Genomic DNA, 27,796 nt, shown 5'->3' on the forward strand with positions numbered 1-27,796 from the left:
TATCGGTATGTAAAAAGTTGGAATGAAAATATAACCTGAGAAACTGTTATCTCTGCTTGAGATGCACGCATTTCTTAGAATGAGCGAGCTATCTGCACGCAGAGAGTTTCATGTTTGGAGAGGAGAGAAAAAAAAAAAAAGTCTGGAAACACCCTGATCTAGTGGGTGGCATCCCTGCAATTGCAGGGGGCTTGGAGTTAGATGATCTTTAAGGTCCCTTCCAACCCAGATCATTCTATGATTCTGTGATAACATTCAGAACAGGTATGACAATACTTTGGTACTCCATAAGCATGTTCTGCACAAGTTGAAAAGAAATTGAAAGATTTCTTTTAACAGAACTAAGTAATAGTGCAGTGTTGTCCAACTCAAGAAGGTAATGCCTGGAACAAGGACTGCCTGTAGCGCTTTGTAGCAAAGAGAAGTTAGGTGTGTTTATTAAGAATAAAATTATTTTTTAATCAATGATTTTTCATTAATAAATTTTTTTTTCTTACAATATTTTGTATAAATTAAAGTGAAGTTAAAACTAGATATGAAATCTTGGTGCTAGTGGGATTGCTAATGGTCTTTTTAGGGTTTGGATGGAGTTTTTTTCACTACAGTATAAATCCTGGAAAGGGCAAGCAACATTTAGAATTGGGTTGAGCACTAGTACAAATAAACTTAACCAGTCAAAGACCTCGGCTGTAAGAATTGGCAGATCTGAACTCCTTCCTAAAAGTTTTGCCAGCACATTGGCCACAGTCATTTATGGCATGGGGCCGATTTGCTTCAACCTACTTAATAAAGCATAGCAAATGCAGGGGAACTAAAGCTGGAATTTGAGGCTGGAATGATAGAAAATTTAGGGATATATTTTAGGGGCTCTAAACTGTTGTTCATGGCTTCTGTTGGCACTTTTTTTTTAATGTGCGTCTTTTCCATATGTTGTATGGGCAGATGGGTGAAAAACTAAAAATATTAGTGTGCTTTATTGGTACGGCTGCAACTCTGGTAGATAAAGAGAAGTTAACATATTAAAAATGTTTCTGTTTTCACAAAACACTGTCAAACTTTTTTTTTTTTTTGCCCTTCATCATGCATTGTGTCTGAAGCTTAAAAGATCCATAAGTTTCACTGGAGCTTTCATTTCCAGATACACCAGCAACAAAAGGGACCAACGTACTAAAGATAATTTAGAGACTGCTGTCTGTTTGGAAGTACAGGTTTGGTTTTGTTAATTTTGAACTGCTTGTCTTTCTTCCTATAATCATAAACAAAAATGTCATGTAGATACTGCAAATTGTGAAGACAATTCTCATAGTACATATGCTATCCAGGGAGCTATTACATTTTATTGCTGCCTTGAATATCCAGCAAAGCCTTTTTAGAAAGAAAAGCACTATGTTTACAACATGCAGAGCTAAATGGCATGGAGTTTTCATGGATAGGGATAAAAACTATTTCTGTATCTTTATATTTTTGAGTAAATAGAGGACCTCTGCAGCTGATACAAAATCGAAACTTTGGAAGGATTAATTTCAACATTTGATAGGGGAATAGTATGTCCCTATAGTATAAACTTGGATGCTTTTTTCTTGTTTTACTGGGAAAGTGTAGGGGGACCACTGTTCACATCCCCTAGGACAAAATACATCCTTAACAGCTTAACATATCTGCAGTCTCTTATTTCCTGCATGATTTCTAGTCTACATACTTACCAGTCAGTATAGTCTACATACTTACCAGTCAGTGTCATGTATCTTTGTTTATGTACAGCATTTGATACTATTTGTACACAGGGGCAGAGGTAATGTTTGTTCCACGGATCTTGTATGGTTCATATTCTTTAAATAAGATTCTAAATACATTATCTGGAAAACACGCAAATGGTGCTCTCTTTCACAATGTTGTTTTATCACACGCTAAAATGTAACTTTACTGGTATGGCTTTTGTAGGGAGAGGAATACATTCATACATAGTTTTAACCTATAAAGCTCTTCAAGCATTTCTGCCAGTTTAAAACGTGTTAGTGTCACATTTTGTCAAGAATCACGTACTCAGTGATTCTTGACAAATTCTTTCTATTATGTGGGATAGCAGAAGCACCAGTGTTCTACACTTCTAAACCTCTCATCTGCCCTGTATTTCCCTTTTCTTCTTATAAGATATTTAAAGGGCCAAGGCCTTTTACCAAAAGAATGTGTTTATTTTTAGATCATTTTCCAAACATACACAGTGCTACAGATCAACTGCTGTTTATTGATTTGTTGTGTCAATAATTCCATTAACTGTGCTTCATATAATTCAGAATATGCGCTACTGCCCAAACATATGGTGTGGCACCAATAGCAGGGGACAAGAAGGAATGAGCATGAAGAAACTAAAGTTCAGGCAGCGCTTCCCTTCCGTGCTATTAAGTTACTTAGTTCCAGTACATGGTGTTGAAGGAAACTTTACTTATTGCATTTGTTACACTGTTCTGACAAATTCCAAGACTTGCTCCTTTAATGAATAAGTTTGGCAAAAACCGAGAAGGAAGAAAATGAAATGAAAGTGGGTTCCACCACTAGATCCATTGTGTTGATTATAAAGAATGTTTTTTGCAATGGATAGGATACTTTTTCCAGATTAAGTAGGAAATACATAGGGGAAAACTATATGCAGTTGGTATACAACTTTAAGGTTGTATCCAATCCATCACTGCTCCTGACGGTTGCTCCTTCATATGTTGTCCTGGAGGCTGGGCTGCTTTAATGTAGAATTGAATCTTCTCTGTTTTCCCCGTCTCCCAGGTAAATATTTGTTTTGTTCATGTTCTCCCCTCGAGTTAAAGCCTCTGCACAAGTAAGCAGAAAGCCACTGATAAATTGTTATGGAACCTTGGCTGCATAGTCATTTATCAAACTCTTTTCACCAGCCATAAAATTTATGTATCTGATGATCTCTCACAGCCTTCCATTATGTAATTAAGATTTAGATTGCTTGGTAAATTTTTTTTATTTTTTTTTTTAACAGTCTTTGGCAGTACTTACTGAAGTGCATCTAATTCTTAGTATTTACTAATGGATTCTTGGTGTTAAACCAAAAAGTCATGGATTTATCTTCGGGGCACAGCATGGAGTTGTATTGGCTTACGTGCTGATTTTGACTGTGTGAAATCAAATGCAAGAGAGACTTGGGCTTTTTTTCTTTGTTACATATATAAATTTATCTTTATATGCTTAATGAAAAAATGTATTTAATACGCATATAGTTTATATTACACAAATGCAGTAGCAAAATTGAAACTGTAATATATACATAATATATTTGTACCTGATTTATGAGAAACTGTTTGTTTTGTCTCACATTACTGGATTAATTGGAACAGAGCCATAGTCAAAAAGCATGAAGGGTATGAGTACATTTAGCAAAGGAGCCTCACTCTGCCTTCTACCATAAGGTCAATTGTCTCCTGCTAGGACAAATCATTCTATGCACAATTCCCTTCCCCTAGGCCAGGAGGAGAGTTCTTCCCAGTTACTTGATCAATTTAGGTTTCTTTGTGTTGTAGAGGAGCAGCAGACCTGGAACTGAATCGCTGCTGCCAGTGCAGCTCATCCCGCATGAGTTGCTCTGTGGCATCCTTCTCCATTTAATGGTGTCTCCTTAGCGTTTCTGGGATGTAAGGAGGCTGCTAAGTTGAATGTGCTTAATAGTGTGTGCACGGTAGATTCTTTCTACGTGCATAGTAAGTAAATCAGCACTTCTGCAAAGTGCAGACTTAGAGTGCACCCACAGATTGAGACTTTCTGTAAGCTGTAAGTCTGGTTGTGCGTTGTGAGGGGTGGGTTGAGGCGTGGTAATGGACAGCTCTCTTGTGCTAGTACAAGGCGGGGGCCTGCCAACATCAAGAATTTGGGCATTGCTATTCAAAATGTGGTTGAAGTGAGAAGAGGAGATACCAGGAGAGACTTGGGACCTCTAAAGAAGAGCCGTGGCCGTACACTAGCTGGTGAAAGGGGGTACAAGCAACAGGTCCCTTTTGTGTGGAGCAGAACGTGGCACCTTGTGGAGCTGCTGTGGCAGTCTTGTGGTAGGCTCAGTCTATGAGCCGTTGTTGTGGCGGGTGAGGGTGAGAAGCCAGGGCATCCTGGAAGGCGAAGTGCGTGCTGTAAAGTGGAACAGAAAATATTTCTTAGTGTGTATTAAGGAAAGCAGAAAGTGAAAATGTCATTGATCACCGTTCCTGGGCAGCTGGCTCTTATAGATGTACATGACCTTTCAAAAAGACCTTGGGTGCTTCCCCTTTTCTCATCTTTCTTAACGCGGAAATCTTGCTTGGTTTTTGTTGTGTTTGTTTTTTTTTTTTTTTTTTTTTTTCTTCCTCAGGTTGGGCCTTTGCTTGCAGACTTTCTGATTTTAAGCATGAAATTGTAGCAGGTCTTGATCTATGTACCTGTAGCTTTACCCACCCCTGCTCTCAGGGGAAATCAGCCTCTGTTTATTTGTGTTATGAAAACATGTAGCACACACCTCACCAGAGCATGGTTTATGTGCACGACAGGCAGGTCGCTGTGACACAGAGCCTGGCAGGTACCATCTCTGCGTTGTTTCAGCACTGGGAATGTGCAGTTACTCACTGAACTCCTTCAAACTCCTTTTTTTTTTTTTTTTTTTTTGTAAGAAACCATCTGGTTAAGGAGTGAATTCACTACCAAGCCTATAAGAATCAGTGTGATGTTGATAATGTGAATGCAATATCATGTTTGAACATTTTGTGGGTCCTTTAATTGTGTGTCATCTCTATATTTTAATTTTGAATATTCCTTTAGTTGTTGTTTCCAAAGGCTCTCTTCCCTCTTTGGCTGGGTAATGTCATAAATAAAAAAGACTCTCTAGCGAAGAGTGAAGGTAATTTTGGGAAGTGTGTTTTTTTCAATCCAAAAGAGTAATTGTGTGTGTGTGTTACCCATTTCAGGAAGACTAAAATTAAACTGCAATAATAAACTGTTGTTACAATCTCATTTGTAAATGCTTCCACTCCACCCTGTGGTTCCTCTGCCCACTCCCGTTCACTTTTGTTCTCCTTCACCCCTCAAAAAAGCATTCATTGGATTAGAAACGTCTGCCTTGTTTCTCTAGATGCGTACAGAACTTGAGAATTAAGGGCTAGTAACGTGAGCAGAGAATACTGTTAAAACCATCAGCAAAGGAAGGCTGAGACAGCCAAATACAGAATTAGAGACCGACATACCAAGCCCACTGTCCCTTTCTTCTTTCCTTATGCTTCCCATCTGTTCCACCTTGCCTTCTTTTGGATTTGGAGGAGCTCCTGTCCCTTAGCTTCTTTTATGCTGTTCTGTGCCTTCCATTTGCTCCTCTTGTCTGAAAGAGAAAGGAGGGGAAGTGAAATGTAACTACTAGCTTGTCCGTGCTTTCCTGTAGCACCTTGTGTTACTGTTGATGGTGGTCTGGTTTCAACTTCAAATTTGTATGTGAATGTTTTGTTGTTTCTGTATATTTCTGGTTTGCTGGAAGTGAAATTTCAATTTACAGTATTTTAGATTTTGCCCATAACTGAAAGTAACCTCACAGAAAAAAAGACATTTCTCTGCACCCTGCTTATGTTCTCATGCTGAGTTTCAAATAACTATTCTAAATGATAACCTTCTTCACAACAGATGTGTCTGTTCTTAAAGGATTCTTGAATAATATAGTACAGAGAAGCTGCTACTACTGCTCCATGAAGTTACAGTGAAGACTTAGGGCTCCTGTCTTGCTTTGTATATCTTTAGGCAATGCAAACACGAAACACAGTAGAAAGCAGGCATCAACAAAAATGGAGAAAGCATAGTTATGCAGATACTGTGCTTGCTTTCAAGACTCTCAGGAAAAGTTTCCTGTTCTCACACTATTCAGGCACCTGTGTGAAAGTGGGAAGGTAACCGTGAACACCTCACCCAGGCTTCAGCATAGTTCATACAGTTGTTGGCAATGCACTTCCATTTTGGAAGTTTGAGTTCCGATATTACTTACAAGCATAAAAATAATTCAGCAGGTAAAAATACGATTTCACTGGTCAAATCTGTAAAAACAAATTTGCCATAATTCCCCTAATTTTCTTCTGAGCGGATCTTGTTTGAAATAATTATTAAGATCATGTTTTTTTCCGGAATACTGTTATTGAATTTCTTCTCTAAAAGATCTCTGGAGGAAGCTTAGGTATGCACGAGTTATGCTTTAACTGCATAATATTAAATTGCAGCTGTAAAACTCAATTTTGCCTGTCTTTAGTTTTGTAAGGTAAATGTATTTTCTATTTGTGACGTCATGGTCAGAAAATTAAACTATACTGAGTTTTAACTGAAGTATTTCATATTATGTTATTTCAGGTTGTTGGAAGAGGAGCCTTTGGTGTGGTCTGCAAGGCAAAATGGCGAGCTAAAGATGTAGCCATTAAACAAATAGAAAGTGAATCTGAAAGAAAGGCCTTCATTGTAGAGGTACAGTAAGTTTGGTAAACACGGTTTTTTGCAAAGCTTTTTTTTCTTTTCATGTTAAATTTCTGGGGACATTTAGAGTATTTAAAATAATGTCTGTATTACATAGCAAATGTGGTCAGTGGTACCCAGTACTGTCCTGGACTCCAGGTCATACAGAACAGGACTCCTATCAGAGCACGCTGCTGCTCCTTTAGTTCACTCCCACAAAAACTGGAAGGAAAGGGGGAAAGGGAGTGGGTGAAACAGCAGTTTCTGGTTTCTGTCCCACTGTGGAGTCAGGACATGGACAAAATAACCACCAGAGTCATGGAGCTGATTAATGCTTCCAGGTGCTAAAGCTTATAGGTTCTTCACACAGTCAGGTCCATGCTCTAAAAATGTTTAATTCAGTGGTTTAAATAATTCTGTTATTTTTATATGTAAGGTTATTAATGACTGTCACTCATTAATAGGGCAAATTAATAAGGGCAAATCAGTCTTCTATTCAATGTCTGCTTCTTTAGAAAGATCCTGAGCACTTCAGATACACTGATAAGCTTCCACACATAGTATGTTGTAGAATTAAACGTTATCTAATTTAAATGAGGTGTATTGTGTTATGTTGCTTAGTAACTTAGTAAGAATCTAGGATGTTCAAGATATACAAATGTATTAAAAATGTAACTTTTTTAAGGGGTAAAGGAAGCATATTTGTAATAGGCCTCTGTATGTAAAAATGTTCTTCATTGCCATTGTAGATTATTAATGTTACTAATCTGACTGATTTAATAGTGAGTAGATCAGATCACTTTCTTGGCATTTTTGTGTTGGAAAGAGATCTGAGAATCACGGAAATATTTTAATAATTATTAGGATTTAGGAAGCCCTACATAGTGCAAGCATAAGATGTAATGCTCCATTCGGTTTTTTTAGAACTCCTGAAGTGCACAGAAAAAGTAACATTAGCTCCCTAGAGTGGACTACAAACAACATAAGCTGCCTCAGAGGTCTGTGTAAAGGGAAAAAAATTCCTTCTGATTCTTCTTCTGTCTAGGGGCAAAGAAGAATTCAGTGCAAAATAGTCTTTTCTCTCTGTAGCAGGCATGCTTTTTAATACCATCAATTAGTACAAGCCGCAGTAGGCTCTTGGAAACTGTCACATTAATATTAAACCCGATGGCATATTTTATAGGCTTGTGGCTTTTTTCACTTTTTTTTTTTTTCCAGAACAGTAGCTTTCTTTATAATGAATAAAGCCATTATGGTTCAGATTGTTTATGAGGTCAGACAGTCTGGATTCCAACACTGGGGGCTCCAGGAAGAGCACAAAACCTTTAAAAAGCCAGAGTTACAGAGTGCTTATGATTTGAGTGATCTTAGTACGCTATGAAAAAAAAAATCATTAAATCTAATTTCTCTAACATTTCTTTTGAATTCAGTTCCAGTTAGACACAAATCTAATTATATAAATTAAAATGCAAACAGAAGCATTAGTCTTGTAATTTCTCAAATCACTATCAAGGGTTATGCAGACAAATAAAACTATAATTGCTGTTGCTGTGTATGAATTATAGATGTGAATATAATATTAGCGTTTTTTCTCCCATGGTTTGAAATGACGTATGATTTGTATTGCAGCTTCGACAACTATCACGAGTAAACCATCCCAATATTGTCAAGTTATATGGAGCCTGTCTAAACCCAGTAAGTTACAGCTTTGTCAGTAAGACAAAAGGTGACTAGCTTACCATATGCAAGCAGTAATGCAGAAAATGTGAAATTTGTATACAAAGAGGGTGTTTTATATACATCTGATACGTTTAAGCCATGATAATGCTTATCAATACAGATATAGATACAGATCTGTAGGTTGATTGATGTTTTCAGGTTCGTGTCCCCTCCTCGTCCTCTTAGGAGAAATAAATTATGTCAAGAAAACCCCAGAAACTTTCTAAACAGTGGTTATATTTCAATTTGTAAAAATGGCATCTGGTATCTTACATACATAGTGTCATTCAGAACTACAGTTCTGTTAATTGCAAATCAGCAATGCAAAACTAAAATTTATTAGCAACACATGAATCATAGCATGTAAATCAGTTCCTGCTCTCATATATGCAGTTTTCAGGATTTGCTGTCTTTATGCCACAGCTGCAAACAGTTCCTCAAATTACGAAAGCAGAAGAGCAAGTACTGTGACAGGACAGATACATGCATAACTAATTCTAGTGCAGAATATATAATTGACTAAAATAATGATACATGAATTTTTTTCTTAGAACTAGATACATTATTTTGACATGATATTTAAAATTTTTGAAAGCCACTCTAAAACAAATAGTAAAGGCAAATGAATTACACTTTGAAGACAGCATTTGATTTTCAGGATGGGAGCAGGAGGGAGAAAGTGCATTCTCTTGTTTCCTAACTTACAGTGGGAACTAAGTATAAAGGTAATTTCTTTTTCTTATATGTAAATGTCTACCATTAACCCTGACTCTATGTCATAGATAAATTTTCCATTACCTTAGGTGTGGACACATTGCATTTTTTTTTTTTTTTTTTTTTTTCAAAAAAAAACCACTTTCTTTTCAATTTACAAAATCTGTTCTCTGCCCCTACACTTAAACATCCCTATTTTTTGTTCCCTCTTCACAAAGGTGTGTCTTGTTATGGAGTATGCTGAAGGAGGTTCTCTGTACAATGGTGAGTACCATTTCAATATGATGTCTTACTGGAGCTGAAGTATTGGTACTAGTGAAAATATTACCTAGACTATAAAGTTGTTTCATACATATGTCTTAAAAGATTTTTAAAGAGAAAGGAGTGTACTTCTAAAAACCACTTTTCAGACTGTTAGTGTGTTTTTTAATATCAGTTTGTTATTGTTTGTACAAGTCATTGAAGGTTTTCCAGTGGAAGACTTCATCTGAAAAGGACTCTCCCTTGTAAATTCCCTATGTAGTTGTTTAACATGAATTTTAGCAGGGATAGCCCAGAACAAGCAACATCTTTCATGTTCATTGAATCATTGAATGGCTTGGGTTGAAAGCGACCTTGAAGATCCTAGTCTAGTTCATACCCCCCTGCTGTGGGCAGTGACACCCCCCACCAGATCAGGTTGTCCATGGCCAGGTTGGATGGGGCATTGAACACCTCCAGAGCTGGGGCATCCACAGCTTCTCTGGGCAACCTGTGTGAAGCCTTACCACCTTCTGAGTGAAGAATTTCCTCCCAACATCTAACCTAAATCTCCCCTCTCTTATTTTAAAACCATTCCCCTTGTGCTAGCATTAACTGCCGGAGTAAAAAGTAAAATGTTGTTACTGGGTGTTAGAATTCTAGCATAAAATATTATGAAAGACATACTAAAACTTAGACATTATTTTGACATTTCTATTAATTAAAATATCCTTTTGCAAGCTGTTAAAGCTTCGCTGATGAAATATTGTTAATTACTTAGGTGCCATACAGCTTTCTGCTTGGTATGTTGTTAACCCTATTGTATCTGTTGTAATATGCAATAAAGTTCTTTTTAGTTTGTGCCTTTGTTTTGCAGTGCTACATGGTGCTGAGCCTCTGCCTCATTATACTGCTGCACATGCAATGAGTTGGTGTTTACAGTGTTCCCAGGGAGTGGCGTATCTCCACAGTATGAAACCAAAGGCTCTAATTCATAGAGACCTGAAACCACCAAAGTAGGTTTATGGCTTATATTTCTTTTTTTTCATAAAATTTGACTAGAAGATCATTTCTGATAATCTCATTGTATTTGACACAAATGCCTTTAATTGATACTAAATGTATTGGATGTACTGTATTCTAAATGAAAGCTGTGCCTTTGAAACTGCAGTCACAGAGGGATGGTGCATGGTTCAGGAAACAAACTAATGACTTGCTTTCAGTTAAACCTAAAGTGGAAAAATGTCCTGCTCCTGCCTTCCCTCAAAGAAGAGGATTTTGATAGGGACAGGTCTCCTAATCAAAGTCATTTAAATTGTCCCAGTTTTATGTTGGGTTGTGCTGTTCACTAAGAGAACATTAGGTGGGGGATTGCTTGGTTGGTTTTAATATTGTATTTAATCTGATATCATTGTATATAATCTGTCATCCTTCTCTATCCCCTTCCTCCAGCCCATTTCATTGCCCCTAGCCAGAGTCTCTCAACACTTCACCAAAACAAAAACAAATATATTTCTATCCAGTCAGTCTGTTGATTGGATTCATCTGACAGCTTCAGATCTGGTTCTACAGGTTCAGTATAAATGGAGATTTGCAGAATCACTTCTGGTAGTAGCCAGCAGCTTTACCAGATAAAACTAATGTGAAGTGATACTTTGAATCTTGAATTCTGTCTTGTATCCCCACTTTTGATTTAGAGAGCTGTTAAAATGTAGCTTCGAGTTCTTTCATTTAAATAGCTACATTGACTGATATTAATGGGAGTCTTGGTCATCATTCTTATGCTAAAATTGTTAAAGTACTTGTTTTTCACTCTCTGGCATCTGAAAGACTAATTTTGTCAATATATGCTTAATGGATTGCTATGCCTAAAGATATATATTTAAAATCTTTTAAAATCTGACATACAGAAATAAGAATACATTACAATATGTATTAGATTTTTTTAAAACTATTTTGTACACTTAGATTAGGCACAAGTGCCCTTACCTATTTCTCAAATTATAAGACAAAAGCATTGAGAAGCACAGCCTTTTAGATACTCAACTATATTAGAATGATAGTTGTTGTAATAAAAATTCAGTGTTTTATTACCAGACTATTTCATCCTGCAATTACTTTTTTTTTTCCTTTGACAGTTTGCTCTTGGTAGCTGGGGGGACAGTTCTAAAAATCTGTGATTTTGGTACAGCCTGTGATATTCAAACACATATGACCAACAATAAGGGAAGTGCTGCATGGATGGCACCTGAAGTTTTTGAAGGTAACAATAATTATGGTGTTGTTATGCATTCTTTCTAGGGACGCAATTTTGAATTTATTTCTGTAGGAAATAAGAACACCATTTAGTTTATACTTCTATTTCAGTCAGCATATTAAAGTTTGAAACAGCTGAAAAACTCTTGGTAGAAGTCTAACTTTTATTTTAAAATCTGTATGATTGTATACTGCCAAATAATTATGCAGAGTTTCAAAGAGCAGCACCAAACAGACTATCATGGTACCATTAAATAGTTAATAATTAATGAATACATGGGGCTTTTATTTGTGTCATTTCCAAGGCTTATATAAGGGATACCTTCAGATAGCTGCTGTTTCTTATTTTATAACTACATAAAACATACCCAGAGGGCTGTTTTGCTGGGATTGTGCTGTTTCTGAGATTCGTAAGTAATTTCAAACTCTTCTGACATTTAAATATGCTGTCATTACTTTCATTCCCTATTCTGATCAGCTTTTATCTTTAGAATTTGCCTGTTAGTGTCTCTAAATTGAACATAATTGCCTTCATTTTCAACCCTCCACTTTATTGTAACTCCATCTTTGTCTGGTTTTCTTCATGTTTCTTTCCTAGTTTTGCTCGTCTCTAGAGGTTTGATGTACTTCCTCTTGCCTGCATACTTGTTATTAACAGTTAATTTAGTTAAGTAAGAAAGTAAGCTATTTCTTAAGCTGGAGAAGACGGATGACAGTTGATAATTAGATAGGTATAATTGTTTTATGATTATTAGAGAAATAATACAATCATTGTTAGATTGCAAATTAAACGCATTTTACCTAGACAATACCTTAAATTATTGTGATTAGCGCAGAGGGGTCTGGAGGCATCATCTTCCTGTTTTAGGAAGCAGGTGTCCTGCTTTGCTACATTTTGCAAGTGCCTGTGGTGCCGTGGTTTCCAAATTTGTGGATCCAAGTGGCTGTTTTTCTTTTACTGTCCTTATACTAGAGAGAAGCAGCAAATTATACATATAATACATAGTTAACAATTTTCGAAGGTGCTTCCTTCTGAGGACCACCTTTGAAGCTTTTGTTTTGAAGGTACCTTATATTTCTTAATGTTACTCAGAGGACCCACCTAAAGATGATTTCACTTTGGCACCTAAAAATTTTCCACTATATCACTTTATATCAGGGAACCTACAGTATTTCTTTAACTCTAGCTAGGAATGTTTCATTTCTTAGCGCTTGTTTATTATTAAATAAAATTGTATACATTACAGATGTTTTATTCTTTTATTCTTTTATAAGTAATCAACTACACAATCAGTGTTTAAGCTAGATTTTTTTTTTTGAGTGAAAAAAAATAATCTAAAACAGATTTTGAAATAAATGCATTGTAGTAGGTGTTTACAGTGCTTATCCTAATTCCTGTTATATGAATGCAACAAGGCAGAACAAAAATCTTATATTGCAGATTTATTGCTGGATGGCAGCAAAAGCCTTTAGTTTACATTTGGCTTTATGTACTTTTTTTTTTTTCTGAAAGCTTTTACTGATAATGCCACAACCCTTCATACAAGAATATGTAAAAAGGGAAGACAAAGGAATCTAGTAACTTTTGTGTTGCAGCATATCAAATTACTCTTGAGGCAGCGATTAAGAACTACAAAATTTATGTCTAAATCATTAAACTTGTTTGCATATACTACTGCATCAGAAATCAACAAAATAAACACTGATATTATTTTAGTGTTTTTTAGAACTGAGTTTTAGATGAGAACTATAAAGGCACAAGAAGTATCTCTTGTAGATGTCAGTGATCATTGAAGTAATGCTCTAATATTATGAGTTTTCCCCAGTTTTAAGTATGAGGTCACCTAGACCTTGTAACAGATCAAACAGTCTAAATGAAAATAATGTCATTTAGATCAGGATAAAGTGAAAGAGAGCAAGTACTCTAATCTCTGCACTCCCTTCATTCCCTTTACAAGAAACTGTTTTAAAATGCTTTGGGATAATTGGATACATTGGGGACTGATGGTATATATCTGTTATCCCACCTCTGTTACATAATGAAATGCTGTAGAATGATCTCTCTGTAAGATACTGGTTTTAGACTATCGCTTCAGAATTAGTTCTCAGCCACAGAATAAAATTTCTGTGCTTAAACAGGAGAATAGCATTACCTCCCTGTCATGGGCTGTCTGTCTCCCACTGCATACCACATGGGGTCTTTGCTTGGTCCTAATGAAGGCGCAACTTTTTTCTGCTTTAGAAAGCTGTCTTCACTGAAAAGTGACTTCATCTGATCTTCAGATCTGGCAGAGACAAGGAGCCTGAAAGTTGTCCCTTTCTTCTTGCCACGCAGAGGTTTTGACATAGGAGAGGGGAACTACGCTCCTTACTGCTTTGCTCCACACAGCAGTATTAAGGCTCCTCTTTCTGGGATCCAATCTTGCCATGGCTAGGGAGAATGACCAGCAAAAGTGGAGTGGCTAAGACAGGGTTGATTGCGTAGATGAAAGTGCTGTGGCTGCACAGGTACAAAGACTGCCATTGTTAACAGCTACCTTTTGGGAAAAACAAAAAAAGTGCTGACTGATGAAGCTAATGTTGTTATTGTTACTGTCCCCTTCGGTAACTTTTAAATTCATTTGCCACATTCAGAGATGCCAGGTTCTTGCAAGTTTTGTAAAATCATTAGCTGTGAGAAGTTCAAATTAGTTGTGCTGCTTAGAGAGGACTTCTGGTTGCACGGCTGCATCCTGTTTGTTCTGTTTGGCTCCCAGACTGGTCAGTGTGTAAGAACTGATCTGAGAGCATGCTGCTTTCCTTGCACAGTTTGTCAGAAGTCTGCAGACCAGAAGAGGATGGCTCATAGGTAGTGTAGAGCTTATTGCAACTGGGTGTTATAAAATAGGTATCCACAGGAGACTGGAACTCATCAATTCTGCTGTTTATGAAATGATTTGTTTCAATGATGCTTTCTGATTATGTATTAGCAACAAAACCAAAAATCTTGGCCATTCAATGCCAATTTTGATCCTTGCTCGAAGACATGTGAGAAAATCCCTATCACTTATATTTATTCACGTACTATTACATCCTTCACATTTCTTTTGTTATTTGTATGAGGTAGGGTTACAGAGCATACAGTCTTCCTTTGTAGCCTATGAACATTCTTATTTGTTATTCTATATCAACTATATGTCTTCTGCACCTGTAACAGGAAGCTTAGAAATATTCAACTTGTGATCAAAACTTAATTTAAATAACGACATGACAAAAAGAGTAAAAATGATAAACAGGGAAAATAAGATGGTGAAAAATTGGGGCGTCTGCTGATTTGTTCATATGGTAACATTGGTTCTGCTAAAGACCTTTAATTAAGAGCAATGGATATGGCAGAGATTTTTATTGGCTGACATGTGACTAATGTGGAAGAAGCAAGTTCAACAGCCATATTTACATGAAGCAAAAATAATCAGTTAAGTTCTAAATTCAAGAGATCTTTGAAATTTAACAAATTGCGTATGATATTATATAACAAAACTGACATTTTATAATTTCAGGGTGAAAAGGACTGATTTCAAGACAGGCATTCTTAATGATCAGTCATGATATCAGTCTTAAGTTAGCAGATAAAGCAGTTCTAAACAGCTTTAGATTTATTTTTATTTTCTTCGGGAAAAATATGAGGTAAAAAAAGCATATAGAGCTGTTTTTCATCTCAAATTTTACTTATTTTTAGTGTGTTATATATAAAACAGACAGATTATATTGCTGATTTCTTTCAGGTAGCAATTACAGTGAAAAATGTGACGTTTTCAGTTGGGGTATTATTCTCTGGGAGGTAATCACCCGTAGGAAACCTTTTGATGAGATTGGTGGTCCAGCTTTCCGCATAATGTGGGCAGTTCACAATGGTGAGTTGAAAATTGTTTCACTGCGTTTCAAGTTGTATATTTGACCTAAAAATTTGCTAAACATTCTTAAGTGTGCAGCTTTAAATTATTAGTTTTTCAGTTTTATGTTTCATTAAGTAAGCACTTTTTGTCATAAAGATTTAATATTAAGACACTGGCGCTTTTGTATCAGTTCTGGTTTTTGTGTTATTTGGCTGCTGCAAAGTTTGCGTTGAAGAGTGGTGTCCCTCAGGGATCTGTCTTGGGACAGGTACTGTTAATATCTTTATATAGAGACAATGGGATCAAGTGCACCTTCAGCAAGTTTGCAGATGACACCAAGCTGAGTGTTGCGGTCAATACAACAGAAGGAAGGGATGCCATCCAAAGGGACCTGGACAAGCTAGATAAGTGGGCCCACATGAACCTAATGAGGTTCAACAAGTCCAAGTGCAAGTTGCTGTACCTGGGTCGAGACAATACCAGACATGAGGACAGACTAGGAAGAGAACTCATTGAGAACAACGCTGCAGAGTAGGACTTGGGGTTTCTGGTGGACAAGAAGCTTGACATGAGCCAGCAGTGTGTGCTTGAAGCCCAGAAGGCCAACTGCATCCTGGGCTGCAGCAACAGAGGGGTGGCCAGCAGGTGGAGGGAGGTGGTTGTGCCCCTCTGCTCTGCCCTTGTGAGGACCCAATTGGAGTGCTGCATCCTGGTCTGGGGCCCTCAGCACAAGAAGGATGTGGATCTGTTAGGGAGGGTCCAGAAGAAGGTCATGTAGATGATCAGAGGGCTGGGGCACCTCTCGTATGAAGAAAGGCTGAGAGAGCTGGGAATGTTCGTAGAATATCCTGAGTTAGAAGGGATCTACAAAGATCATTGGATCTAACTGACTCTGCACAGGACCACCCAAAAATCAGACCATGTGTCTGAGAGCATTGTCCAAATGTTCCTTGAACTCCAACGGGCAGGGTGCTGTGACCTGGGCAGCCTGTTCCAGTGCCTATCCACCCTCTCAGTGAAGAACCTTTTCCTAATGTTGATACAATAATGTTCCTAATAATGTTCAGCCTGAAGAAGAGAAGGCTCCAGGGACACCTCAATGCAGCCTTTCACTACTAAAAAGGGACTTACAATAAAGATAGTGATAGCACAAAAAGGATAGTGATAGTACAAGGGAGAACAGTTTTAAACTAAAAGAGGGGAGATTTAGATTAGGTGTTGGGAGGAAGCTCTTTGCTCACAGGGTGGTGAGGCCCTGGCACAGGCTGCCCAGAGAAGCTGTGGATGCCCCATCCCTGAAAGTGTTCATGGCCAGGTTGGATGGGGCCTTGGTCAACCTGATCTAGTGGGTGGCATAGGGGGTTGGAACTCGGTGATCTTCAAGGTCCCTTCCAACTGAAGCCATTCTATGATTTCCTGCTACATATAATTACAAATGAAATAATGAACAAACAAGGGAGAAAAGCTATGGCTAATACATCTTTAAATACTGACTGCTTTCTTTGCAAAATGTCGCTACATCTCGTGTTAAACGCAACTGGATGTCTATTAATTGTACTTGCTGAAATAATAAAAAGGGTAGAAATTGGAACCAAAACCAGATGAATAGATTATATTTTACTTCAAGTGTAGTATATAATTGAAAATGTGCAGAGTCTGTGGAAAAAGTCATCCAAAATTAATGCTTCTGTCAAACTTACTAATACTTACTAATTTTTCAGGAAATTCTTATGAGCAAAAGCAGCCTCAAAAGTCTTTTTTTTTTTTTTTTGTGAGTTCAGCATTAAGAATCAAAGGCTTTCTATCTTGGACTAGAGCTTTACTCTTCAGAAAGCTGTAATATATTCATTTGTCACTTTAATTACCACTGCAATACATTGTATTTGGTCAGTCAGTGAATTTATTCAAACCGTTATTGAAGGAAAAGTTTCCTGTTTTATTTCTTGTTTGTATGTACCTGTAACTTGTATGTGATGCAAGCAAGTGAACTTTTGTTGTCAGTTCTTTGTTTGAAAGTCAGAAAATCAAGTACAAGCCAGTTCCATCAGACTACAACTAACTATATATTTTCTTCTATTTATTTAGCAAAATATCAGACAGAGGTTATTCACTGTCAGTCTTCTTACAGTCTGCTTAACGAATTGTTGTTTTTCTAATTTCAATTATAGGTACTCGGCCACCACTGATCAAAAACTTACCTAAACCAATTGAGAGTTTAATGACCCGTTGTTGGTCCAAGGATCCCTCGCAACGACCTTCCATGGAGGAAATTGTTAAAATAATGACACACTTGATGCGGGTATAACACTTTTTCTAGTATCTTAATCATTTCTTAGCCTGTTCAGTTTGGAAGTTGAATTACAACAGTTATGCCTTTTAACTCACTTTAAAGGCAGGCTGATGTGTTCTCTCTCCTTCTTTTTTTGATTATAAAGAAAAATTATTATGGTAAAAGAAAAGAGAGTTATTTCTTATAGGAGATGTATAGTATTTCATTTATAACAAATATGTGGAAATTAATAATAGGAGTCATAGATGTATTTTAATGCAATACTTAAAATAATTGGATTTACTTCTATATAAATTCTTGTAAACGTGTATAACATATGATTTGTTATGTTTATGAATTATTTCATGAAGTACTATTTGAATTATTTTAAAGCAATTCTAATTGGTTTTTACTATTATTAACATACTGCTTTTTTTCCACAGTACTTTCCAGGAGCTGATGAACCTCTGCAGTATCCTTGCCAGTATTCAGATGAAGGCCAAAGCAACTCTGCCACTAGTACAGGTACAGTTGTATAAATAAAAGAACACCATAAAGCAATACAGGTGGATTATAGAGCACACTTTTATGTTGATTTGGTATGTTGATTTTAATTTGATTTCAAAAGGTAACCTTTCAAAAATCCTAAGCGTTGGCAGGAATCTATTTTTTTCAGACTTTGTACCACATCGTATTTATATTGTTCTCAGATAAATAGTTTTGCTGAAGCGTACAGGTCATTTTAATGGAAAATAAGCATGTAATAAAAGCTAGCTCAGAATGTCCAAGTTTAAGGTCTCCTTTTTGTTCCCCTGAAGATTGCTAGCAATTGACATTTCCAGTCATGTATAATGTGTAGGAGCTGACATAAATTTTTGACTGTTCTGGAAAGCTGTGCCTGCTTTCAGTTATGATCCATACAGTTTAAACTTGTAGTTGTTTTATGTTCAGCTGCAGTAAGTACAGAAGTTTAAAGAAGCACAAGGAAATCACCAGAAAGGGGAGTAGAACAAAATGTAAGCTAGGCTTTCAAGTAGTCCTGGCCACAGAGAAATCCTTTTACTAATACAAAGTAAAGATTGTTCAGTTCTCTGATTTTATAGAATACAGTTTTCCCACGTCAGTAGTTATTAATATACAGTGTCTTCACCTTTTGCTGCTTGATTTGTTTGTTTCCTATCTCCAAAATGCTGTTATTTTGAATGAAGTTTCACTGGCTACTTTGCAACTCAGCGACCTGCAAATTACATTACAAAATCTTTTCAGCCATAGCATTTTACTGACTTTATCTTGTGTTCTCCACCCTTTAGCACATGATTCTAAGACATGATTTATTACCTTACATTACAAATAAATATTGCCTGTTACTTTTCAGGTATTTGTGCTCCTCTGTAGTAAATGATGCACCTTGCCACGAGTTGTGAATGATGTTGCTGGTTGTGTTGTTAATTTACCATCTACTCTAATTTCAGAGCAAGCTAAAGACTGACCTCAAATGTCACTGTAGTACTTAGTTGTATGTTCTTTCTTCCACCCACTCCATTTTACTTCTTTTATTTGTGGGTCTGTTGCAGTCTTGCCTTTTGTTAAAAGCTTTCAAAAGAGTCGCTCTACAGCAAAGTTAAGCTGCTGAGAATGTTTGAAGAAATGCACAGTAGCATTTTTAATGTAAATTTGACCTTATTGCTCATTTCTAGGTTCATTCATGGACATCACTTCTACAAACACAAGTAACAAGAGTGATGCTAACATGGAACCAGGTGACTTCCAAGGAGCTTCTACCAATGACACTATTAAACGTTTGGAATCAAAATTGGCACAGCAAATGAAAAATACAGCCAAGCAGCCGGTAAGCAAATGTCTCCAGTTTTGAGCCATAATAGAAATGGACAAAGATGGACGAAAGTGTTGCAACTGCTATAAAGCATTAGTGACTATTCTTTCAAATATAGTACAAAATTGGAGTCAGTTACGTACAGGAAAGAGCATGAAAGGGGATGGAAGAATGCTGAATGATTCCAAAAATATAAACTGGAATGCCCTAATAAGGTATCTCCAATGAAATCAAAAAACAGTTCATTTAAGGGGATTCATTAGGTTAAAAAATATGTATATTTGCATGTCATTGCCTGAAGTTAGAACCAGAAGTTTAGTGTGACGTTTATGTGAATTTTGAAAACACTATTTTATTTCAAGTGGGATGGAAAAATACCAATATTATCTTGTGACAACAGTGTGCTAATTCTTCTCAATTTGAATGCAACTAAAGTTAATTATTTTGAAAGAGCCAAGGTGCAAGATATTTGGTTCTTAAATGACAGTATTTTTTTTAACATTTTCTAAAATTTTGACTTGTTTTTAAAATCTATGTTATAGAAATTATTTTATCCTACATACTGATTATATCATGGAAGGGCTTCTGCAGAATTTTTTTCTTTCTCTTTAAAAATGTAACTATTGAAACAGGGTGAACCTGGCCGTTTGAGTTTACCCCCATCTCGTGGGAGCAGTGTGGAGAGCTTGTCAGATGTTCGTGGGCGACCACAGTCAGCCCTTGTTTCAGGAGAAGCAAAAAGGATGAGTGCTGACATGTCTGAAATAGAAGCAAGAATACCTTCTACCACAGGTAAAATTATGTTTGGGAGACAGAGTAAGGAATTGGTAAGAAGAAAATAAGTAGGATTTTTTTTAAGACAGTCTTAGAGAAGGTTAATAAAATTAGCCATATGAACATATTCAACTTTTCACGTAGTCTTTATTGTCCTTATTGTCCTTTATTAGTTGCGGGGGAAAGTTACTTCATTCACTGTTGTACGTTCAACTGCCAGACAGGCTGAGTACTTTAATTAGGTTATTTTTAATGTCAGGGAAGAGATTACTATTGTCGAATTAGACTTTCACCTTTCTAAAATCATTATGAGACTTGTAAATATCAGTCTAGTTCCAAATGCACAAGCTTTATCCTTTACATCTGAAATAATGTTTTTCCATCTCATTCTATCACAATTATTTCTAAAATAACATTTTCTTAAAGGTTATTTCTCTAGTACTTAAAAATGAAGAGGTAGGTTTGAAATTCAGCATTTTCCCAAATAATTTAAAATTCACTTTAACATATCTCAAAAAGATAAACATTTTATTCATCAGATGAACAAAGCATTGATATCTTTTGTTTCAGAAATAGTAATAAATAGCTTCAGATGCTTTATTTCAGGTAGCTATAAACTGTTGTAACTAAATGCTTGAGTCCTTGAGTTAATTAGAATTTATGTGCAAGTATAAACACTTAATTTTATGGTGAAAGTAATCTTAGTTCTTCCCAAAAGACTGAGTTAATAGAAATGTGTGAAGCCATAGCATTTTATTGACTTTATCTTGTGTTCTCCACCCTTCACTTTCTTGTCTGTTTTCTTCATCAAGGATATTGTTTGTTAATCTATGTAAGTTTTAAGTTTCATATCTGGAACTTTTTTAATTTAAATCTGTGGTTATATACCATAATCAGACAAAATTACTTGGGTTAGTCCAGAGTTATGTAGTTGATCTTGTATTTCTCTACCAATCTGATAATTAATCAAAGAACTGTAAGTAGTAAGGAAATATGCATTATATCCTGATTCTTCTGCACCACAATGATTTTACTATTGTTCTTTGTTATATTATGATTATTCCAGGATCTTGTTTTACTAAATACTGAAGATACTCATAGGTTAATATTATCTTTCCCTATATACTTCTTACTTCTATGTTCTTATTTTAAAGACTTATTCCAAGATTTGTCTTTTGTATTGTTAGCCTTTGACTGAATGATTGTGCAACACTTCTCACCCTGAATATCTCTAAAGGTCCCCTAACACAGACGGCAGCTGTGTACTTACCTGATAATAATAATATGCGTTTTTATTTTAAAATGTCAGGACTCACTTTAGTCACTGACACTCTAAAGTCAATGTAAAGTTTTGACATTAGTGAAGATAACTCTGGCCTTCCTTTTGTGTGAGTTTTTAATTTTCCTGGTTTGTCTTCCTTAAGTACATTGTTTTGAATAGTAACCATTATTTCAAAACATTTTAAGTTTTTTGTTGTTGCTGTCATTGTGACTGTAAGGTTTCTTCTTCTTGAAACAAAAGAATATATTGAATATAGTATAGGGGTGGGTTATTTATTTATTTTTTTAATTACTTCATGCAGTACTAGAAATCAGGTCAAGCCCATCTGACCATACCTTTTTCAAAAAGAGCTGAAATGGCATTGTATGATTTTTTGCTTTGTTTTTTAATCTTGTTATCTCTGTGACAGAAATGATGTTGTGACTTGGGGAAAAAAAATGTGACTGGGTGAGAATTGGGCCGTTGTTGAGAGTAAATAGTCAAGAATTTTTTAATTTTCATGTTCCATCTATTGCTAGATTAAGTGTTTAGAGTAAATCACATAATACACGCCAGTATTCTATGTTAAGTTTTAGATAAACATGCTGCAACATTCTACCTTTGGGAGCTGTATTTAGACTTTTCACTAAATGGAAACTTTATCTGTAGGTACTGAAGCAGCAGAATAATAATTAAGAAAACAAATTTTACTCCAAAGCATAGTATGTTTCTTGAACATCCTTCAGAAATGAAAAGGTTGGTAGTGGTATCCAGTTTTCAAAACAAAAAATCTTCACTCAAAGGGCAGGAATGTTTGTGCAATGTAATAACAATAAGCATATTTTTCAGAGACAGGTTAGGTTTGCTTTAACAGGAGGTGGTTCAAAGAAACAGAAGTATCCGACTTTTAATCTTGTTTATAAAATAGCTTATGCCCAGCACTAAAGAGGAAGTGTTACATAAGTTCAGGCAATCAAGAATTTGTTCTGAATATACAGGTGATCTGAAATAATTTACTTTGTTCTCTGTTTGGATAATTACATTTGGTTTTCCCTTCTTGTTGCCATGCTGCTTTCTGTGTTTGACTTTTGTGTTGCTAACTATAACTAATTACATGGTGTTGTATTGATGGCTAGTTCTGCGTTTTTGCTTTTTAACAGTTGCTTTACTATGTGTAAGCATGAGTGAAAGGCAATGCAGTTTATTCTGCATGAAATATTTTTGCATGAACTACAGTTTAACAAAGTTTATGAAAAATGCAATATTACAAATTTAATAATTTTGCTATTGCCGTTTTAGTGTTTTGCATGTGTATTGTGTATGTGTATTTTTTCAGCCTATTCCAAGCCTAAACGAGGCCATCGTAAAACTGCTTCATTTGGCAACATTCTGGATGTCCCTGAGATCATCATACCAGGTATCGCAGACCAGGTGATCGGGTCAATTGGTTAAGATGCTGGAATAATGATCAGACTGCTTAGAAAATACTTCTTGCTCCAGCTGCTCTAGGACAGACCTAGAAATAGCCCAGTGTGGGTGTTTTTTTTAATGTCTCTGTAAAGAGGAGCATGATCTTTTTAGTACTAACTTCTATCAGCAAAGGTTTTGATCTTCTAGTCTAACTTATTTTTGCTAATAGAGGACTTTTTACTTTTATGATCCTGATGTTAGATTCTCATTATAGAACAGAACTAGGCAGAACTTAATTACAGTACATCATTTGGCAAAGACAGGCATCAGTTGAAAAATTCCTGTCTGGATAATTTATATTGCCCTGATCTTTGTAGTGTTTGAGCAACCATTTTAATCTAATCAAATATTAGTAGAGCAAAAGACTTAAATACACTATGTACAGAACTCCAAATCTGTATAACGCATGTGATTAAACAAGATTAAAGCTTGATCTGTGAAATTTTTATATTTGACTACAGTTTTCCAGAGCTAAAATGTGTTTGCATGAGGTATTTCTGTTGTGTTGAAGATAAACTAAAATTATTAAGACAAGCTTCTGACAGGAAGAGGATCAGGATAATCCTCACCTTAGCTGGTAATTTCTGTTGGTACCTTAATGAATAATTCTCATCTATCTCAAATTTATATTTAGTTAGAAATATATCTTTTTCATTCCCATCTTTTATTTTTTCCCAGTCCAAGTGGTTCATTTTATACTTCTTAAAGCCTAAAAATAATTACAATCAATCCCAAACTGTGATAGGTATACCCTTAGTGGTACACAAGCTGTTTCAAAGTGATCTGTCAGGAGATGCAAATAATAGTATCTATTGCTAATCAAGAGAGTCACTTAAAACTATGAACCCCTACTCTAAATTTTTGTCATCTGAGGAGGTTTCCTTATAAATGTTGAGGGGTTTTGGTATTTTAAAGTTGAGTGCAAAAGATAGAGTTATATACAGAAGTTTCAAATAACTTTATGGAAGCTTATGTGAAAAATACAGAATGTCAAAATGTAGTTTCCAAGGAAAAACAGAACAGTCAGTGAAAATAAAAGCTATTCAGCACTGAGACTAACAAATGATCCAGAAAGCTTACTAGGTTTCCACTGTAATTTTCAGACAATCCTGGCCTTCTGTGGTATAAAAGAAATCTTTAGAGCACAGAAAAAGGAGGTGAAGCAATATTCTGAAAGGATCTGTCAAGTTTCGCAGTGTCAATAAGTGATGGGAGTTCAGCAAACATGCTCTAAAAGTTTATTGGGCACCTGTTGTCTGCATGTACTGTCTGTCTGCAGCAGCACATAAGGCTTCAAAAAAAAACTTTGAAACTTTTAGAGAAGAATAATTAAAAGGTCAGTGAAAACATATCATATGGCTTTCCCAAAATAGATTGTGCCAAACATATCAGATACCTTTTTGAGGTTTTACTTATTTAGGAAAAGGAAGTCATTTAGATGCCCTTCACCTGGACTATTTTAGTTGAACTTGGCAAGATGGGCATTCTAACAGGAGTTTGGAACAGATACAAGAGAAATAACAACCTATTGGAGCAAGCGTAGGAATGAATTTTCTCAAAATTCACTCATAAGGCATTTAATAAGCCTTAAATGAACAATAAAGTGTTAACAGTAAATTTTGTTATCAAGAGTGATTATTAATAACGAGGAATATTTGAGTATCACATAGATGAATTGTGTTGTGATTGGGGGGACAGATGGGGACACAAACAGGATAAAATTCAGGGTCATACACTGTGTGTGAAGTATTTGTAAAGGAAAAAAAAAAACAATGCTTACAGTTTCTTTTGAGTGGTATATTTCCAAGAGAGACTAAAAAGCACTAACACTATTTTACAGGCCATTGTTGAGGTCTGATCTCTGAGGAATTCAACGTAGTATACTGGGCAGCCAGAATAGTGTGTTGAGTTGTAAAAGAAACGTGAACTCTGAAGTAATAGCAAGAAAAGCTACTTGGATCGCATGAAAAGTATGAAGAAGAAAGTGGAAGAGCATGGCTGTTCTAGCCCACAGAATGAAAGCTGAGAAATGAGTAACTTATTTCCTGTAGACAGATCTGCAGCTAAAGACTGGGAAGAGAGAAGCGTTTAAGCTAAAAGACACAGTACTGGCACTAAGAAAAAAGGTGTAAATATGCAAATAAGTCTGGGCTGTGTAATAAAAGATGTCTCTTAGTCAGTACAGCTTCCCAGGAAGAGCTGCAGGGCCAGGAAAAGAAGAACATGTCCCTAGTATTAAAGCAGAGCTTAATTGTTATGTGATGTGAAAATGACCAGCTTCCTAATAAACTAACTATATTTGTCTGTATCCTCAAGGCAGTGTCTCAAAAGCATGTTGCTCTATTTTTCTTAAGACAATATATGGTGGCCTATTTCTCGCCTCATTCCTTTCCTTACTCTTTCATGGCTATCAGTCCTTAGCATGGCTATCATGTCTTAGCACACTTTTCCCCTTCCAGTCATACTTCCAAGCTCTCCAAACTGGCACCTCTGTCTGGATCCCACCCCATTACGTTCCTTAGCACTTCTGCCACGTACCCAGCTCGTCCGACCTTCCCTGGGCACGTCCGTCCGTGGGAAGAGCGAGTGCTGACACTGTCCGTGCTGCTGCCTGAGCTTCTGCTGAGCAGCTGCTTCCCGCAGAGGGGAGGGTACCAGGCAGGCAGGCATGTTACCGTGAGTCAGCTGCTTTGGGGCTGGGCTATTTTAGAAGCATGAGTACTACATCTGCTGTCGCTGGGGTTTTTTTGTAATGGGTTTTGCCTTGGCCAATTTTCATCCATGAACTAATTATGCTACCAAGGTTATAAAATACAGATTTTCATCAATTGATGGCAACATGTTTGCAGAAGTGGAAATTTTTAATTTGCCTTTGCTCTTGTTTCTAAATACTTTCGAGTAAGTATAAACAGAAATTATTTTGATTCAAGATCCTATTTTTGTTCCTAGTTTACAAAACTTAAAAACTGAAAAATGGATCAGTGAGTTCCATTTTAGTGCGACAGCTTGGCAAATGAATTTTCAGTGGTGGTAGACTGTAGCCAAATAGCCAGGTGAAGTATCCTTTTCTTTCCCTTTATTTTATACATAATATGAAGTATAGTACAGATAATATGCACCGATATTTTTATATATTTTTATTATTTTTTCATATGCATATATGAGAAATAAAAATCCTAGTAAGTACAAAAGGCTTAAATAGCCATGTGTGTAAAAGAAAAAAAAAAGTATAGTTTTTAATATGATGGAGAAAAATAATCAGAACGCCTTTTGGATACAAACCAGTCAAGCAGCATCTAACAAATATTCTTTAAAGTTCGCCTTTTCTTCACTGGCAAACAGCTCATGCATATAGCATGAATGCGTTTGGCTTTTTAATTTTGTCATCTAAAACTGTACCACAGCATTGAAGTATTTTTATAGCATTGGCACTGCATAAGTGACTACTCAGGATAGACACATTTTGTTGAATATCTTTAGAATAGGAATCATAGAAATCAGATGCTTTAATCTGTGGTTTCTACATCTACCTCAAAGCCTGTATAAGCCAGAAATCCTCCCCAGATCACTTAATTCTTCTGGAATCCCGATCAGAGTTTTAACTTCTTTAAATTGTCTTCTAAAACTATTAAATTTCTGATCATCCTGTACTGTAAGGGAGGTTTGGTTCTTGTAGGGAAAGCTCTTGAGATTACAGTGTATGAATAAGTTTGGGAGAACATGATCAGGGAGGAACCAAGAGAAGGATCCTCGAGCACTAAATTGAAAAGAAAAGGAGCAGGAGAGGGAATCTGAATGAGAAAACAGGCGAGATGAAAGAAGAGGGAGAGTGTTTGTACTTTGACTGCAGATCTACAAACAAAATACTGTTGCCTTAAAGAGAAGAGAACAAGCAGCATGTGTTTGTGAAAGTGTAAAAGGAGAAAGCAAGTATCTGCTATAGGGCAGGGAGAAGCGTGTGTAGCTGCTTTGGATATTTGAGGGATGATCAAAAGCCTTAGCAGGAAGCTGTAATTGGTTTCGCTGGAGTATGTGGAGCAGCTCGTGCTAGAAATTTTTTGTATGTTTTGAATTATATTTCAGAAAACAAACAGTGTGTGAAACTTTTTTGAGGCCAAGGAAATATGTTGGTAAGGAGAGGCTAATGAGTATCGTGAGGTGGGTAGGAGGGAGTAAGCTGATGGAAGAGAAGATGGAGTGAAGTGAAAATGAGGAAGATGAAATAGAGGAAAGGAGGGAGGAGCTGGAGGAAGAAACAGGAAAATGAAGATAGAACAAAGTAAATGAGAAGAGAATGTATACTTAACCAGTGCAAATCTTTTGTTGTGAGCAACTTTTATATGAAATGCTTTGTGGCATGAAACTAATTTGAGAATGATTGCTTTATTTTATTTTGATTTTGTTGAGTACTTGGTAATTCAGCAAATAATGCTACTTTCCTCTGAGCATTGTTTTGCTCTTTCCTCTTCCCTGTTCTTACTCCCCTCAGTTTTTTCACTTTCATTTTGCCCTCTTAGCTGATATATCCATAAGTTATTAAACTTGGATATTCCAATAACTGTAGCTATCATCTGCAAGCTATGCATATTAAGAAAACCTGAAAGCATAAATCCCCAGGTGCTGTTTGGAACTTCTAGAACTATGTTACAGTAATCGCTTGAACCACGAATGCCATATCATTGTTTGGATCAATTTCTCTTTTAGTATAAATAATTAAATTAAGGTCTTTCAATGTTTCAGGTGGTGATGAGGTGTTTGGAGCTTTTTCACTAAAGCTCTCAAAACAGATGTATAATTGAGTGCTCATTGATTTCTAATCTTAAAGTCCTGTAAACTGTTAAAATACTGAGGTGGTACATCATAATAGCTTCTGCACATTTACAAAATAGTTTTTATAATGAGGAAAAATTAGGAGTTTTAAATGA

The 27,796-nt window shown here is 36.1% G+C and overlaps 1 protein-coding gene and 1 long non-coding RNA gene across 6 annotated transcripts in view; one reads left to right on the forward strand and one right to left on the reverse strand.

Moving 5' to 3' along the window:
- MAP3K7 (mitogen-activated protein kinase kinase kinase 7) overlaps nucleotides 1–27,796 on the forward strand; it is a 51,104-nt gene that overhangs the window by 5,630 nt on the left and 17,678 nt on the right. For 2 of the 5 annotated variants that reach the window (XM_068677930.1, XM_068677931.1), the window contains exons 2-12: nucleotides 6,361–6,471; nucleotides 8,089–8,154; nucleotides 9,111–9,156; nucleotides 10,010–10,148; nucleotides 11,271–11,395; nucleotides 15,153–15,281; nucleotides 17,432–17,562; nucleotides 17,976–18,057; nucleotides 19,230–19,381; nucleotides 19,999–20,158; nucleotides 22,738–22,818. In XM_068677930.1, the coding sequence (XP_068534031.1) occupies nucleotides 6,361–6,471; nucleotides 8,089–8,154; nucleotides 9,111–9,156; nucleotides 10,010–10,148; nucleotides 11,271–11,395; nucleotides 15,153–15,281; nucleotides 17,432–17,562; nucleotides 17,976–18,057; nucleotides 19,230–19,381; nucleotides 19,999–20,158; nucleotides 22,738–22,818 (1,222 nt within the window). Of the gene's footprint in view, nucleotides 1–6,360; nucleotides 6,472–8,082; nucleotides 8,155–9,110; nucleotides 9,157–9,989; nucleotides 10,149–11,270; nucleotides 11,396–15,152; nucleotides 15,282–17,431; nucleotides 17,563–17,975; nucleotides 18,058–19,229; nucleotides 19,382–19,998; nucleotides 20,159–22,737; nucleotides 22,819–27,796 lie in introns of those variants that run through there. The other 3 variants (XM_068677932.1, XM_068677933.1, XM_068677934.1) reach the window with 2 other exon arrangements.
- LOC137854482 (uncharacterized) lies at nucleotides 3,603–25,505 on the reverse strand. The gene is made up of 3 exons (XR_011095189.1): nucleotides 25,410–25,505; nucleotides 5,223–5,353; nucleotides 3,603–4,137 (listed from the first exon to the last, which is right to left on the reverse strand). It is a non-coding gene; the product is annotated as an uncharacterized lncRNA (long non-coding RNA).

Source organism: Anas acuta, chromosome 3 (assembly GCF_963932015.1).
Source record: "Anas acuta chromosome 3, bAnaAcu1.1, whole genome shotgun sequence".
Taxonomy (NCBI): domain Eukaryota; kingdom Metazoa; phylum Chordata; class Aves; order Anseriformes; family Anatidae; genus Anas; species Anas acuta.